Raw genomic sequence first — 17,011 nt, 5'->3', positions numbered from 1 at the left:
GCTGAGTTCGTTATAGTGGATGTTAAACATGTTTTTTTTTTTGCCGCGTCAGTTTACGGTGTTCTACTTCTGATTGACTAGATGCAATCGTGAATCTCCTCCGTGTTGTGAATCATGCGCTTGCCAAATTCAGCACGTCTGTTTATAAGAATGTTCTCGTTAAGAGAAAAACGGCACAAACCCATAACTATGTTCCTCATTCAAAAAAGGACAACTCCGCAGAGAAAAATATACAGATGAGCTGTGTCCAGGTGAATATAACGCGGCATAGTTGTACGCTTTCAATTTTTAAATACAGGAGAAATTCAGAAAGTCCTTTTTTTAACTATTAAAAGGCTGTTTTACTATCTAACGCCGTAAAACGCCTCACAACACATTTTTGTCAAATTAAATGATCACTGTATATTGTTAATTAATTCAAATAATGTAATATTGATTTAGTGTTGTAGTGTGTGTGCTGCTTTATTTTATATGTGTACTTAATTCAGTTTATTTGTGTTTCTTATGCAGAAAAAAACAAGCAACGATGGACAACTACATGGGGAACAAGACACTCACCCCCAGCAATGCATACCACTTACAAACTCTATTCCAGATTCTACATTATTTTTTATGGAATTTACCTCTTATATTTTGATGCCAAAAAATTATTCTGGACTGATATTTTGCACTGTTTAGCTCATTTTACACCGCTGACTGTGTTCATGTGCAATAAAATAGATTGCAGTCAACTGCACAATTCTCTTATGTTTTTCTTTTTCTTAACTGAAATGTATTCATCTTTTGTATAGGTTAAATAGCTAAACAATAACAAACCGATTAATCAAAAAAATAATCGACAGATTAATCGATTATGAAAATAATCGTTTGTTGCAGCCCTAGACTCAATGTTTCACATGTGACAGCCCTGTCTAGTGGACAACTTTTTTTCTGCGCATACCTGTAGTTATCGTCCATTTATCGTTATCGAGGTGAAACCCTCAATATATCGTGATATTGATTTTAGGCCATATCGCCCAGCCCTAATATGGCCTCAAAGTTGTGTAAAATGTAGAATATAGTGACATCTAGCTGTAAAGCTACAAACTGCAGCCAACTGAATGCATTTCCTTTCTTTTCCAAGGTTTTAAACACTGTGATCCTCTCTAGAGTCGGTGACTGACTTGCCCATTCTTTCTGAGGTGATGTTTCAACACGTCATGGTTAAAACCTATAAAATTAGAATTTTATTCATTCTAGATAGCTCCTGGAACAGCCTCTGATCAGGCCAACAGAGTTTGGCTGATAAGCTAACCACTAGTTAGGCCTAGCAAAAACCATAGTGTGCTGCTGCCTTCAACTACTCCAATCTCCAAAGGTTTGTTCAACATTGTAACATTTAAATAAGTAAGGGGCAATATAGCCTCAAAATGATGTAAATTGTGAAGGAAATTACTAGCATAATGCTATCTACGAAATCACCAAAAAATCTACTGCTGCTTAAACGCAATTCTATTTCATCATTCATAGGAATCATTTCATAGACTGACAAGGCATAACTACTTTAAGCAACTGTCATTACACGGTCACTTTGGCACACATTTTAGAAACTTCCTGCCACACGTGCACCTGGATAAAACAGAGCAACATTTAGCAGCTACCGATAATCTTTTCATCTTTTTCAACCACACGATTCCATGTTAACAAACAAACATTACGAAATTCTATTTTTTGGTAAAATTGGAACATATTTAAATAAAGAAATTATAGCTACAAAAACAAGCCAGCTTAAAAAATTTTGCCATGCCGCTTAACAGCGTTCAATAGCTATAATATATTGTGGAGATTTTTTTAAATGAATGAATTGGTCCTTTCACATTTGTCTCAAAACCTCCGCCAGCAACATGACTCAGACCAAAAGCAACTATTGGATCATCCGGTTATCGGTCTCACCGAACCGCCACGCTTCTCTGGGTCCTTTACTCTTAATGTATTAGCCTATTTAGCAACAGAACACCACTGGTGTTCAATGATAACAGAGAGGGAGAAAAAGCCGGCTGCTACCACTTCAACTTAAGGACAAACTACCAGAGTCACTAAGGGAAAAGCATTGTTTGAAGTCACGGACAACAAAAGATGTTTGGATGTAGAAAACGGCAACAGGTGTTTAGCGTTCTCTTGTTTCCTCTGGCAATGTAGGTTCCGGTGGACGTGGCCCAGGGAAGATACACAAGGGGAGGGGTGCGTTTTCCAAGCTAGCTTGTTTTCTAGATTTGCTATTGCAGCTTTAATGGTGACGTACAGGTTTATAAAATAAAATATATTAAATCATTGTACAAATTTGGACATTTGAGCTGCTTTTACACCGTCTGGTCTTAGCGGCATTCTGACTAGCTGTAAGTGTCAACTCTTATTTCAGAGGTCAATCAGAAAGCCATCAACAATGGGTGTGATTGTAATTATTTATAGCTTTTACACAGAAACTCACTTCAACATAGCCAAGATATCCTTTTAAAGGGACTTTACGGACTTTGAATTTTTATGCTCGCGATTGCTCCCTCAGGCCAAAAGCGTAACGGCAGCTTCAATAGTAGGCTCGTGCACGAGGCGCGCATGCTGTACGTGCACACTCCTTAACAAAAATAACAGCTGAGACAGTCCCGTGTGTGTGTATGTGTGTGTGTGTGTGTGGGGGGGGGGGGGGGGGGGCAGACAGGAGAACGCGCAGCTAATTAATTAAATAATTTGGTTCTGTACCTTTCTCTTCAGCACAGCCGACAAAGGTTTAAGATGAGTCAGTCCTCCTGCATGCTCAGATCATTCCCTTCCCTTGCTTGAAAAAATGTTCCAAAATGAAAGTTGAACCCACATCTTTTTTTATCTGTGAATTCAATGCCGTTTGGCGAGTCTCAAATAAAAATGTGGGCATCTTACTGTAAAAAAAATATACCATTAATGTAAAAAAAGAAACTGTAAAATAAACTATGTTCACACCCAGAATCAAACCCAGGTCTTCAGCGCGAGAGTCAGACATCTTACGAGGTGAGCTATAAACCAGTAACATTCGTTTCATCTGTAACTTTTATATCCTTGATAACACCTGAAACAAAGTCAAACCAAAGAACGGTTCAGTGCGCAAATGGCTGTTTTGTTGCTAATTTGCAGGAAATATCCAGAAGAAAGTTCTACAGAAAGTAGCTAAGGGTCCTCAGAAATGTAGCTAGGTTCGTCACTAGGCGTTAGGAACAGCGACAAAGTCGCTGAGTTGGCACCATCGACTAGCTCTCTCTCTGCTACTAAAGCTACTGATTGCAAATGCTACGGGCTATGCCTGAGCGTGAACATACAAGAAGCAGCCTGCTCGACCCGAGCAGCTCTCTTTTTCTGTGATTTTAAAGAAAAACAGGCAATCACAGTTAAAATGCCAGGGCTCATTCTACAGGACCAGGGCATTGCAGGAGAATGTATGAAGAAGACATTTATTATTTCTATACATGATTTGGCTGTCAAACTTCCATAATGCCCCTTTAAGGAGCTATATGGAAAAACACAGCTTAGCCCTTGGAAACAGAACCATGCTTTTGAAAAAATGTCTCATTTAACAATAACTGCATTTATGAATGAGAGGTCATGGCCCAACTTTACCTAGTTCCCGATACATGACAGAGAAAGAAAAGCTAAGTAGGATAAATCTCCAGCAACACTGGTAGTGTATGGAATACCTTAACAGACATGTTTCACCTTGTGGAACAGAGCAAGGTTACCTAGAGGCTTGCTATTACACACATGCTCATTTTGCATTTCACCAAAGATCAATAGCTGATGGAAGAATTGGAGTATTGGTAAATCATTACGAATCTGCATAATGTCTCATTTACAAAACTGGAAAGCCTGCATATGAAGGTTTTTCTCAAGAAGATGGATTTATGTTTTTTTAAGGCTGCACCTGACCATTTTTAATTTTTCATAGATGTGATGATGATTTCCTCGCTTCATCGATTGCTTATTTGATCTTAAAGGGTACAAATGTAAATCTTTGTTTCCTAAAGGCCAATATTAGATTGTGAATTATCACGTTTAGCCTTCTAACAATAATAAACTTTTTTTTTGTTCCTCGGAGCTGTATAGCTCATAAAGATAAACAATTTAACCAGGCAGGTTGAGCCTAAAGCACGCTGTCTGAAAGTCACAAAAGTGACTTCCAGTAAACCAAGTTTAAGAGCTGCAGCTCAAAGGAGCAGCTGCCATATTAATAGTTATCTGGGAAGGAGAGTGTGTTGAGAGGCATAATGATTTTATTAACCAACAAGTTTGCACAATAAACAGTTTTCTCTAGTTTCCCATTCTTTATTGTGGCATGCAGAACGATGAGGATCCACTCTAGGCTAAATTAATCATTCTAAATTATTATTATTGGTGGAGTAATTTCACAGATGAGGAAATGCCACACACACAAATGGAATCAACTTGTAAACATTTTTTTCCAACTCATTTCTTGTGTCGTCTAATTTGATAAAATTAATATAATTGAAATTTTGAATTTTAGTTACATCCTCTCATAACAGCTGCTCTTTTAAAAATCAGTAGGAGGCTAATTGAGTTCTTTCAAATGAAGGAAAATCTATTTTTTTCTTTATTCTTTTTGGATCAGATAAATAAAACCCACATTTGCTTATGTTTACTCAAGCTTACCTTTTCTACATGAGGGAAATCACACAAGGCTGCATTTTCCATCAGTGCAAACACAGAAACATTTGCAATAATCTCCAACCTTAAATCATTCCTTATTGTGCTTGGGAACGCTGGTTTCACTTTCTCAGCCGTCTTTACTGCTTTTAATCCATTAAGACTTGAATCTCTGCATCCTTACCTGGACTAATGCTGCATTTGAGTAACAATCTTTATCCAAAACGTTCAGCATTTAATAGAATTATCTTTAGGTTACGCGGTGACGTAAATAAACCTGATTTAGAGTTGTTAACATTATTGTGCAGGAGGCTGTGGAATAATAATGAGCGTCTCATTTCACAAGCTGTTTCAGCCAAATGAAGCACATTTTTCACAGCTGATCAGTTTGAGGTAAACATGCCGGGGTGTTTTTCCCCCAAACCACCACAGTGATCACTGCTTAACCATCAGGATAAGGATTTTGGTTTTCCACAACCAGACATCTGCATAACAACTTCTGCTCCCTCGCTGATTATAAAACAATTAACGCTTGTAGAAAAAAATTAAATAAAAGGGGTTTTGTATGGAAGTTTAACTCGTTTCTGCAGTAAAATAAATATTTCTGTAATTAAATTGGAGAGCCGTAAGGGAGGGATGAGCATCACTAGTAAAAAGGATCAACAGCAAATTATGTACACACCAGGAAAAAGTGATTACAGTCGCAATGTTTACCCATTGGACCATTTAGAGGGTGGCACCAGCAGCTGGTGGTGAGACGGCAGATAACAGGAAGTCGAGCCCAGTTCTGATTGAGGCTGAGCAGCAGTCAGTGAGGCTATTTTAAAACCATGAGTGCTCCTTTTGAGAGGGGTTCGTCAGCACTACACACATTGAACTAATTGTCTAGAGAAGATACAGAGGACCTTGATGATAATGATGGTGTTGCCTACATCAGTGGTACCCAGGCAGCTGGTATCCTGCTGGCACAGCAGTGCATCAGGACATCATTTATTCAATTAATAAAATGTTTGCCCACTAATGTTCTTCTTGTATCTAGGCCTGTTATGATTACCAATTAATCATGTAATCGCAGTTATTTGGGATGATCGTGATTGCATTAACGTCGTGATCATCTAGGCTCACTTGTTAAAAGGAAAACAAGGTTAAAATGATATAAACTGCCTTGTTTAGCACAATTTAATAGAAATAGCTGATGAAAGATGAACACTTTTCATCTGATAATGTTATACGTGTTTGTTTAAAGGCTGCATTTAATCCCATTTTAAAAATGTTAGAGCAAACATATTGATAAAGTATATGATAAAATATTACCGTTGGCACTATTGAGAGGTCATTTATCGTAAATACGAGATATTTCGTCAGCCTGACTTTATAAACAGAAAAGAAACTGATCGTTTCAGTGAAGCCCCGCCCACACCCGCTCTGACAAAGCACACCTACAATTTAAGCCAGCCTGCTATTGTAATAGACTTGGTAGCCCAGTGGCTATAGTGAATATCTTTCCTCTTGTTTTGTTATGTGTTGACGCCAGTTAGACTCCTGGTGGAGAAGGCAATAATTTCTTTACCCAGCTGAAGTAGATATCATCTTTTTCATATTTAGTTTAACTACTTTCTGCAAAATGTTTTGTGTCTCTTAAGATCTTTGAATTTGGTAATTTCCAAGCAGCATTTGTGTTGATGTACTAAGCTCACCTCACATGGACTCACACTGGCTAAAGAAACAAAGAAAGTAAAAAAAGTACTATTGTCCTTCCTTTTAAAACTGTTTACCAATCAAGGGTTGAAAACAACATGCTGGCAAGTGTAGCTAAAAAAAGAAGAAAAAAGGTTACTGCCGTGACTGGGACGGTAGACTGCGCAAAACGACATGCCAGCCCAGCACTCGAACCACTGGACTACCAACTCTGTTAAAATGCAATAGTCACTTTACATATCCAGTACTGGCCAGGAGAGGCAGGTTTTAGATCAGAGACTAGCTTCCAGGAGAGGAGCCGGACCTAATGACATGATTCATTTCCATTGATGCCAAAACCAGCTCAGTGGTAGAGTGTCCACCCTGGGACTGAAAGATCGGGGTTCAAATCCCAGTCGGGTCATTCAATTCAATTGAAAAATACTTTATTAATCCCAATGGGAAATTGATTGCTGTAGTAGCTCAGAAAAATAATAATAATAATAATGATCAAGTCATCAAAGAGTTATTGTATATTACAATGGCTGTTGGCAGGAAGGATCTCTATTAGCGGTCAGTGTTGCAGAGAAACTGAAGAAGCCTCTGACTGAAGACACTCTCCTGTTGTCAGACAGTCTTGTGATGAGAATGCTCAGGGTTGTCCATAATTTTCTCGATTCTCTGGAGAATCCTTCTTTGCATTATCTCCTCCAGTGGTTCCACAGTTGTCCCCAGAATGGAACCAGCCTTTGTTATTAGGCTGTTGAGCCTTTTCAGGTCCCTGCTTCTAATGCTGCTACCCCAACACACGATGGCTGAAGAGATTAAACTCTCAACAACAGACTTGTAGAAGATCTGCAGCATCTTGCTACAGACATTGAAGGACCTAAGCGTCCTCAAGAAGTGCAGTCTGCTGTGTCCCTTCTTGTAAATGGCTTCGCTGTTCTTTCTCCAGTCCAGTCTGTTGTCCACGTGAACTCCAAGGTATTTGTATTCCTCAACCACCTCCACTTCTTCTCCCATGGTGGAAACAGTGTTTGACTCCACCCTGTTTCTTCTGAAGTCTAAAATCATCTCCTTTGTTTTGTTCACGTTCAAGGTCAGATGATTGTTTCCACACCATGCCACTAAGAACTCCACCAGCTCTATGTACTCAGCTTCCTGTCCATCTCTGATACACCTGACAACTGCAGAGTCATCCGAGTATTTCTGTAGATGACAGGTCTCTAATTTGTACTGGAAGTCTGAGGTGTACAGGGTGAAAAGGAATGGTGAGAGTACAGTCCCCTGTGGTGCTCCAATGTTACTGATCGCCTGGTTTGATGTGCAGTTCTTCAGCCTCACAAACTGTGGTCTGTTTGTCAGATAGCCTTTAATCCAGGTGATAGTTGAGGCCCCCACATGTGTGTTCTGGAGTTTCTGGCAAAGTGCATCAGGCTGTATTGTGTTAAATGCACTGGAGAAATCAAAGAACTATACCCTCACAGTGCTGCCTGCTTTGTCCAGATGACAGCAGCTGGATGATGGCATCTTCAACTCCAACTCCATGGCAATAAGCAAACTGCAGCGGGTCCTGATATGTCCTAGTTTGCTTATTCAGGTGGACCAACAGGAGTCTCTCCAGGACCTTCATGATGTGGAATGTCAGGGCAACCGGTCTGTAGCCATCATTGACTGATGGGCAAGTTTTCTTTGGAACTGGAACAAGGCAGGATGTCTTCCACAGGACTGGAACCTTCTCCTGGGCCAGGCTGAGGTTGAAGAGGTGCTGCAGAGTCACACAGAGCTGCTCTGCACAGGCCTTCAGTACCCTGGGGCTGACACCATCTGGACCTGCAGCCTTGTTCCTGTTCAGTCTCTCCAGCTGCCTCGTCACCTGACTTCTAGAGACAGATAGGTGGGAGGGGGAGGTAAATGGGGCAGCAGCATTTCCTGACATGGTTGAAGACAGATTTATAGAACCAGAAGAGTCAATGACTGTGTTAGAGGACAAAAGAGCTGGCGTGTGGCAGGAAAATGTTGGATCAGAGGAGGAAGGGATGTCTGATTGGCTGAGGACAGGCGAGGAGGATGCTGGGTTTGTTCCTGAACTGAACCTATTGAAGAACTTCATTAGCTGTGTCCAGGCTGCCATCTTTGCAATCCTTCCTCTGCTTGAAGCCTGTGATCTTCTTCATCCCTGACCACACATCTCTGATATTGTTTCTCTGTAGTTTGCTCTCCAGCTTCTTCCTGTATACCTCCTTGCTGTCTCTGATCTTGATCTTCAGTTGCTTCTGTATACTCCTCAATAATTCCCATCTCCCTCCTTGAAGGCTCTTTTTTTCCTCATTTAGCAGATTCTTCAGTTCACTGGTGATCCAGGGTTTGTTATTAGCTAAACATCTCACTGGTCTGGTGGGTATGATGTTGTCCACACAGAAGTTTATATAGTCAGTGACACATCCAGTCATGGGAAGGATGTCCTCTTCATATCCTTGGCAGAGTCATCCAATCTGTGGTCTCAAAACAACCCTGCAGGGCTTCTTCAGCGTCCTGTGACCATTTTCTCACAGTTCATCTTGTCACAGGTTAACTCTGAACAAGTGGTTAGTATTCTGAGCAGAGAAAAACAAGATTGTGATCTGATTGTCCCAGAGGAGCTCTTGTTTTGGACATGTATGCATTCTTTACATTTGCATAACACAGATCCAATGCCTTGTTTTCTCTGGTGGAGCAGCTAACAAACTGTTGAAATGTTGGAAGTGTAGCAGAGAGCAAGACATGATTAAAATCACCAGATATAGCCACAAATGCATTGGCGTGCTGGGTTTGTAGCTTAGCGACAACGGAACTGATGGCATCACATTCATTTTCAGCAATGGCTGAAGGTGGAATATAAACGGTTGCCAAGACAACACTGGTGAACTCTCTTGGCAAATAATATGGGCGACAGAGACGACATTTAACTGAAACATGACCTGGATGGCACCATCTGTTGTTGGCAAGCACTGCCACTCCACCTCCTTTTCTTTTCCCGCTTCTCTTCAGATCTCTGTCTGCTCGTGCAGTCAGGAATCCTGGCAGAGAGACGCTGGAATCGGGGATATGGTCCTGCAGCCATGTCTCAGTGAAACACATAACACTGCACTGCCGAAACTCTGGCTGAGTCCTTGAAAGGGCTTGGAGTTCCTCCATTTTGTTGGCCATTATGATCGATAGAAGAGATGGTATGAATTTCCTCTCTCCGTCTCCATTTTGCTCCCGCTCTAAACCCACGCTTCTTGCGTTTTAGCTCATTTGGGATTTGTGGCTTCAGTTGAGGTATTACTTCAGCCTTTCCAATGTAAATCAGCTGCTCTCGATTGTAAACCAGCCTGTTGCCAAGGTTACGCATCATAACAAATGCTCAAAAAGTGAAAAAAATAGCAGTAAAAATCCTCCAAGCTTCAAGGCACCAGAAACAGAAAATACAGTTTTTCTTGAGAAACTAGAAGAAAAAATGTCCAAGAAAAGGCAAAACTTACATATGGTCAACAGAGCTACTCCAACATGCAGCCACCCAGAGCAGCACAGTTCCGGAATAATAAATAAATAATAATTCCGGAATAATACCAAAGACTATAAAAATTGGACCCAATGCCTCCCTGCTTGACACTCAGTTTTAAGGGGGTTGGATTAGGGGTTAAACCACCAAATAGTTCCCGAGCACAGCCACTGCTGCAGCTCACCGCTCCCACTCATGGGGATGGGTCAAATGCAAAGAGGTAATTTCATCAGTGTGTGATGATGACTATGGAACTTGAACTTCACAGGATTTTCAAGGTAAAACTCTAAATTAGCAGCTGAAACAGGAAAATGCATGAATGCAGCTAAAAACAGGTTGTTGTTGTTTTTACCACATGGTAAAACTATAGTTATAAACTTATAGTCCAAAAGTGGCTTTTTAGTGAATCTCAAGTAATTTAATTATTTTCAAAAAACATTGCATGAACATGAACTATTCTTCCAAGACAGTCATTACATTTGTCCAATATTTTCTGCTCACCAAGGTCCTAAGACTCAAAAGAGTCCACAGCAATATAAAAGACCCTTTGCCACAGTTTATTTTTTCTTCTTCAACATTGCTGTATTATCATTAAGTGTTGCAATTAGAAAGATCATGAATGCTTTTAATGACTGCAACAGAGCTGCAAATGCAACGCACGGCTTAAAACCTAAATGGCTGTTTGCCTGCAACACTGTTTGCAAAAAAAAAAAAAAAAGATGTATGCTTAAAAGAACCCTGTGGGGCTGTCATAAAACAAAGGCATTTGCTCTGCGAGTAGTTGTCAATATTATCAGAGATAAAGGTTGAAATAAAGCATGTACGGTATAAAAGAGACGGGGGGTCACATTTTCTCATATTAGACTTAGCAATAGTGTCCATGATGGACCTTGAGAGATTCAAGTCACTCAACCTGAAATGACAGAGAGCCTTGGATGACAGCATACAACTGAATTTGTCCTCTACCACCTTCCAGCTGGTCAGCTGCTGGCCGACCTGCATTGCCTCTCTGCTGAGACGAGCCGTATGAGAAAACCTCAGCTCTCAGGGCCGTGTAAAGCTACCAGTCAATAAAGCTGCAAACTGAGGACATGAGGATGTGGAAGCTTGGAACTAAGGGATTTTGGAGAGGCAGGCAGGAGTAGGGGTGGGGTGGAGGGGCTGAGTGACTCAGAGAGGAACCATTCTACTGTGTTACATCACTGTGTAGCTGCTGCTTATGTATAGAGGCTGATTTGTGCCATATAACCAAAGGCATTTAACATAATACTAAGACTTTAAGATGAACTTAGTGCTGGCAGACTTATGTTGATTGGTGCAACGTCGTTGGCTTTTGTGCCGCCATCGTCCACAAAACAAAGATAAGTCATTTAGATTTGCAAACTGGCTTTTGTCACACAAAGTACCCCATAAATTGTCGGTGAAAGCTGTTTATAAAGTGGCAGGCACTTTCAAAGAAACAATTGAAAGGTAATTGAATGAACTATCTTTGGATTAATCCCAACAAATCAAACTCTTGCTCATTAGGAGAGGAGCCAAAACAGTTTTACCAGTCACCTTCAGAGAGGTTCTCTTAATGACAACGTACTCTCCATCACTGACGACATCACAGCAGCCATGCGTCTTCTTTAGAAGCTGCCATTGTTGATCGTCATCACGCCCAACTCTCACGTGTGGGTGTTTGAATGGGAAAATGAACCAAGTACAATCATTTGTAAATGATTCAAAGCCCTTCCTTATGCAAAAAGACCATATGCAATGTTTAAAAAGAGAGATTTTACTTTTGAAAAATGTGTGCTTATATTACTTTTGATGTCAGCAAGATGTTTCTAAAGAAAGTTGCATCAAGGGCATCAAAAGAATGACGAAACGGTGTATTGCTTATAGAAAAAAGATTATACTCTTCATTTTTAATTAAGTCTAAACCATCAGTTGGAGAAAGCAGGGATATCATTTTTCTATTGTTGAACAAAAGTGAAGCCATGGTTTCACATTTATGGGTTAGGACTGAAAGTGATTCCTACTCTTATGGCTACCTTTACACACAATCAAATAATTATTCACAACTTCTCATACCAGGAAAATGACGTTTGAACATTCAGCAACATAAAAAAAACTATAGGAATTGGTTAATTATTTAAAGTTTGTTTTAATATCTGATGCAGAAAAATGTTTGCTTGTACAGAAGGAGGCAGGACTTAAAACTTAAAGTACATCCTGCCACTAGGGGGCGATAGATGGTTCTATCTTACATTAGGGGTTCGAGTTTCTACTTTTCTCAAAAGTCTATAGTCAAAAGAGTTTAGTGACATGCATTACAAAGATGGTTGTTTTGGACAAAGCTGTAGAGAATTATCAGTATTCAAATCAGATCAAATATAAAAAAAAATAAACTTATGACATATCTGTGAACTTTGGCTCATAATTCACCACTAAATCTGAAATGCTACAAAAGTCAAACCATCAATAACACCTTGAAAAACTTGAGGGTGAAAATAGTTGGAATTAAATTTTTATTCAGTATATCATTATTTGGCTAATTTGTAGTTCAACATTCAGTTACCTTTTCAAAGGAATATATTTGAATTGCTAAAACGAATTAGGAGGATATTTATGCAGTGTAAATGCTAGTTTAAAATGGAAAGGCCCTATAAATGATAACATTTTAACCGACACTAAAAGGTTGCGACCATGAACTAATCATTCATCTTTTAATTGCTTTTTGATTTTGAAATCTGATTATTCCACTCAACTGATTTACTCAGTCATCTACTTCAGATTTAACATCCCTTAATGTTATTCCTGTTTACTATTTTTATTGTAACCATCGGCCATGATGCTCAGAGTATTGTACTACAAGCACATGACTTTTGCAGATTATTACTTGACTGTTTGTTAGCTTTTTCTTTACCTTGTTTGTTGCACTACTCTTAATTTCCTTAAGTGTCTTATGCAAGATCTGTCTGCACTCATTTATTCCTGCAGCAATAAAGTTGCTCCTCTTGGTTTTCAGTACCGACCACAAACGGCAATTGTTGATCATGAAGGACTTGGAAATGTTAATGATCTACCAAAGTACTGCATGTTGCCAGAAAGATGAACGTTTAAGGGCCGTTTCCAGTCGGACCGTTTTAGATGTGACACACAATGACCCGGATCACTTCTATGATTTCATAAAACAAAGGAAGTTATGCTAAATGTGTTTATTTTGATGATTGTCTAGAAATTTTCACACAAATGACTTTAGTGTAGGTTGTGTCTGTAGCATTACTAGCACCTGTTAGCAAAAGGGAGCTAATGCTATTTTGCTTCATGTTACTACAAATAATCATTTCCTCTCAACAGAATATTTTTGAAGTGTTGCTACAAATCTAATAATTAAATACGAATAACTCTCGCTTACACACTATTTTAAAAGTAAAAGGCTTATTACATATTATACTTAAGCGTATACGTATAAAAAATAACGTTATCTCCCGTGTTACGTGACGTTACGTGACCACCGTGGAAGTCGCGTGATGCAAGTCTGTTCTGTTTAACCATATTCTTTGCCAAGGAAGGGCAGTGTCCTTGTTAGCAAGGCGCCTGGCCTCGCAAGACATCGCCTTGCGAGGCCAGGCGCTTGACATTAAGAAACACCCGCAGATATTTGGACACCTCACCTCAGATTGGCTAACACCAACGCGACTCTACCACTGACTTGCGACACTGATGTTTTATCTCAACAAATAACATGAGCCTGAAGGCGTTTCAGCCATGTGGTGAAGTTGCTAATGGTTGGCTTCAACTAGTCAGCTGTTTACTGGATGCTAAACAAACAGCAGCCTTTCCGATTTTGAGCCAAGATGGGTGAGTCCATGAATGTTAAGTGACAATCTGATGTAGATCTATAAGGTTTTTCTAATTCAAGAGTTTCAGAAGCTAATGGCGAAGATAGGTGTAGGAGACTTGTTCAGCCTGCATGAAAAACTATAGAGTGACTGATTATATCAGAAATAATAATTTAAAAATGGGTTTTCAGTTTCCCACACCAGTGGCGGCGCCGTGGGGGGGGGGGGGGGGGGGGGGCGCTAGGGGTGCTATAGCTATCCCTGGATTAGTCCTTGCATCCCCATAGCACCCCCAAGTAAATTTTTTTTTTTACAAATTTATTTTAATTTAACGTGTGGATGTGATAATATGTAACATACAAAACCAAAATTATCTGTAAATTATCATATAGATAGTAAAAACTTAAACCAAGACAGGAAATTGATGTTAACCTTTGACCTCATTTTCCACCTGCGAACGAGTGAAAGGTAGAGCTAGTGGTAAAATGGATCGGTTTTTGTTGCCCACATTTCCACGGGTTCAGTCAGAAACGAATGAATCTTTGGAAGTGATCTCAGACCCACAAAAACCTATGGATCTGGATGAAGAGGGTCAACCCTCAACCGCCGCAGCAGTCGAGCGTTTTGCCGCTGGAAATGCTAACACTAACGTTAGCTAACCTTGCAACACTATAGATGGTTTTCTGTGTGGCTGTATGTGTTATGATTTCATGGAAAAGTCTGCGATTGTTCATATGTTTATGATGTATATTAATGATTGTTTCAGGTGTTGCTGAGTTTTTGTGCACGCATGTGTATCTGCTAGTGTTGAATGTGTTTTAGAGAACAGTAGGTACGCATGACCACTTCCTTCATAGCACCCTCAATAAAAAGACTAGCTCCTTCATAGCACCTGCAGAAAAAAAAATTCTGGAGCAACCACTGTCCCACACCTTTAAGTAAATGCTGTTTGTTAATTTAGTTAAATTTTCTATTTTCTGCTTACCTCTACCAGAACTACATTGTTAATGTACTTGGGAAGGGCCACAGTATCCATCACAAAATTACAAAACCTGAATAAAATATCTTCAGAAATGTTATTTAGCATAAATGTTCTATTCTGTACCTTAGAGGTTGTTTTTGAACATCTGGCAATTGTGTGGTTGCATTCACCTGCAACTTGCAAAGAAGTTATAAAGTATATAAGTTTATGCAAATCATAAAAAAGGTGTTAACCACTTGTTAGCTCAGCTTTCCACTATTTTACAAGTAATACACGCCTCGCATTGAATTCATTTTGTTCTCACTGCACCAGAATCTATAATTTTTTTCTACTCTCTCAAAATGAAAGTTTTTCCTCGTGACTTTCCATGTATGTATCCCCTAATCAATAACCGCAAAATGTGTGCAGTCACCTTGGATAAAATGAATCTAGCTATTCTAATCATGTTCTCAGAACCAAACTAGCAAAATGAAATGATGTAACCAGTATCAGCAGAAACAAGGTCTTGGATTCCCCTTGGATCTAAGCAGAGATTGGGCCCCAGGAAATACTAGTCCAGTGGGAAAAGAAAGAAAAGAAAGAACGAAAGATAAATGCTGCAGCATTTTCAGCAATCCAATACATTCTGCGACTTGACTAATATGTTTCATGTATATCTTATGATGCTTTTCCAAACAGTGATGGGAAAGAACCACAAAAATATGCAAGTCTAATCATCAGTGGCGGTATGGGTTATCAAGCCAATCACCCCCCCCCCCCCCTACTTCTGTCCCATAGGGAATAAACCATTCCCAGGAACAATAGTGATTCCCAAATAAAAAACGAAGAACATTCACGCTCCAGTGGCATCAATCGCCCCTCATACAGTCACATCCCATCACCGCCGACTATCCCCGGTTCTCCTCTCCAGACCTGCACACATGATCACAAAAAGCTGCCACCACTTGAGCTGGACAACTACTATGGGTCAGTAACACAACTTGGGCCACCTCATCTCATCTGCGACCAAACTAGACGCTGAGCTGAATGTGTAATGTGAGAGGAAGAGGAGGGGAGGGTAAAAGGGGGAGAGAGGACTGAGTGGGATGTTATAAAACCCAGCCTATCCGAGTAACTAATATAACGCGAATGCCTTTAAAACGCTTCCTCTTGCTTGGCGGCGCCTTGCACCGGATACCGGTGTCGGGAGGGGAAAAGAGGTCAAACGTAGAAGAAGACGAGGCAGCTTGGCTTAGTTAAATATTCCGCTGTTAAACCTTGACGCAGGGGATAGTTTGCGCCACGCAGTCCAGCTGCATAATCAATAACATGCACACAAATCACGGAGGCTAAACGCGTTCGCGTTCACACCGCCGTCTTATGTTGGCTCGGCCCAGAATTCAACAAAGCGTCACCTCTCAAGGGGAAAGAGACACATTTATCCTCTTTTTATGTGTGTGAGTGTGTGTGTATCACTCCTCCAACCGAAAACAATAGACATTGTCAAGGCTAAATAAATGATAGCTAACACGTCTGTTTGCGAGTACTCACCGGGTTGACAGTCTTTGTGTTTGGGCAAGGTTAAAAACATTAGGGATAAAATCCACCAGCAACTCGGTTCCCGTATTTTCCGCATGTTAGACTACTCATCGAGAGCAACAAGAAGGCAACGGGTGATTAAGTTAGTCTCTTCCTCTTCTCCTCTAAAGAATGGCACGGCACGCGCACACAGACGCGAAGCTGGAACGAAGTTGGCACCGCGGCCGCGAAGCCAGAGCATCAAAGTAATGGTTCACGGTCACAGGATACAGTCGCTGCGTTCACAAAACGACTCGTTTAAGCCTTTTATTTATTTAGCTTCGAGGAATAAAGCGGTGAGGAGGCGACGGCTGCGCGAAAACAAATCTGCGGTCGGACTCCTCCGTGTCTGCAGCTGCGGGCTTCCAAGATAGCGACATTCCCGAAGTCGATCGGCGATCAATCGTTGTCTTTAACTACAGGAGGCGGAGGAGGGAGAAAAAGTGGTCGAATGCTATCGATTCTACGTGGTCATTTTGAAGTGATTATCCGCGGCGTCAGCGAGAGGTTTGAGGAGAAAAGTAGAGCTGGAAATGTCCCATTCTTCCCGTCCAGGAAGTAGTCTCTAGCGGTCAGGCGTGCTCGGATGTGTGGCTACTGCTCTGGTCCCATCCTACCGGACCGGACGGGGCTGCGCGTCACAGGGAGACCAACCCGCCCGCCTGCCTCTGCCGTGCTGCCTGTGCGGGGCGGGAGCAGCGGAGGCGGTTCCTGGAGCTGCTGAATGCAGAATGACACGGAGCAGGACCCAGAGGTTTGGTTATGATAAACACT

General features: G+C 40.7%; 1 protein-coding gene across 1 annotated transcript in view; it reads right to left on the bottom strand.

The window, feature by feature from the left end:
- ca16b (carbonic anhydrase XVI b) overlaps positions 1 to 16,510 on the bottom strand; it is a 168,350-nt gene extending 151,840 nt beyond the window's left edge. Inside the window, exon 1 of the mRNA XM_015958884.3 lies at positions 16,211 to 16,510. Coding sequence (XP_015814370.3) covers positions 16,211 to 16,295 — 85 coding nt within the window. The 5' untranslated portion in view covers positions 16,296 to 16,510. The remainder of the gene's footprint in view (positions 1 to 16,210) is intronic.
- Between the last annotated feature and the right edge of the window lie 501 nt (positions 16,511 to 17,011).

This window comes from Nothobranchius furzeri, chromosome 3 (assembly GCF_043380555.1).
Source record: "Nothobranchius furzeri strain GRZ-AD chromosome 3, NfurGRZ-RIMD1, whole genome shotgun sequence".
NCBI classification, from domain to species: domain Eukaryota; kingdom Metazoa; phylum Chordata; class Actinopteri; order Cyprinodontiformes; family Nothobranchiidae; genus Nothobranchius; species Nothobranchius furzeri.
Note: the sequence above shows the minus strand (reverse complement) of the source record. Positions and strands in the feature narration are given on the sequence as shown.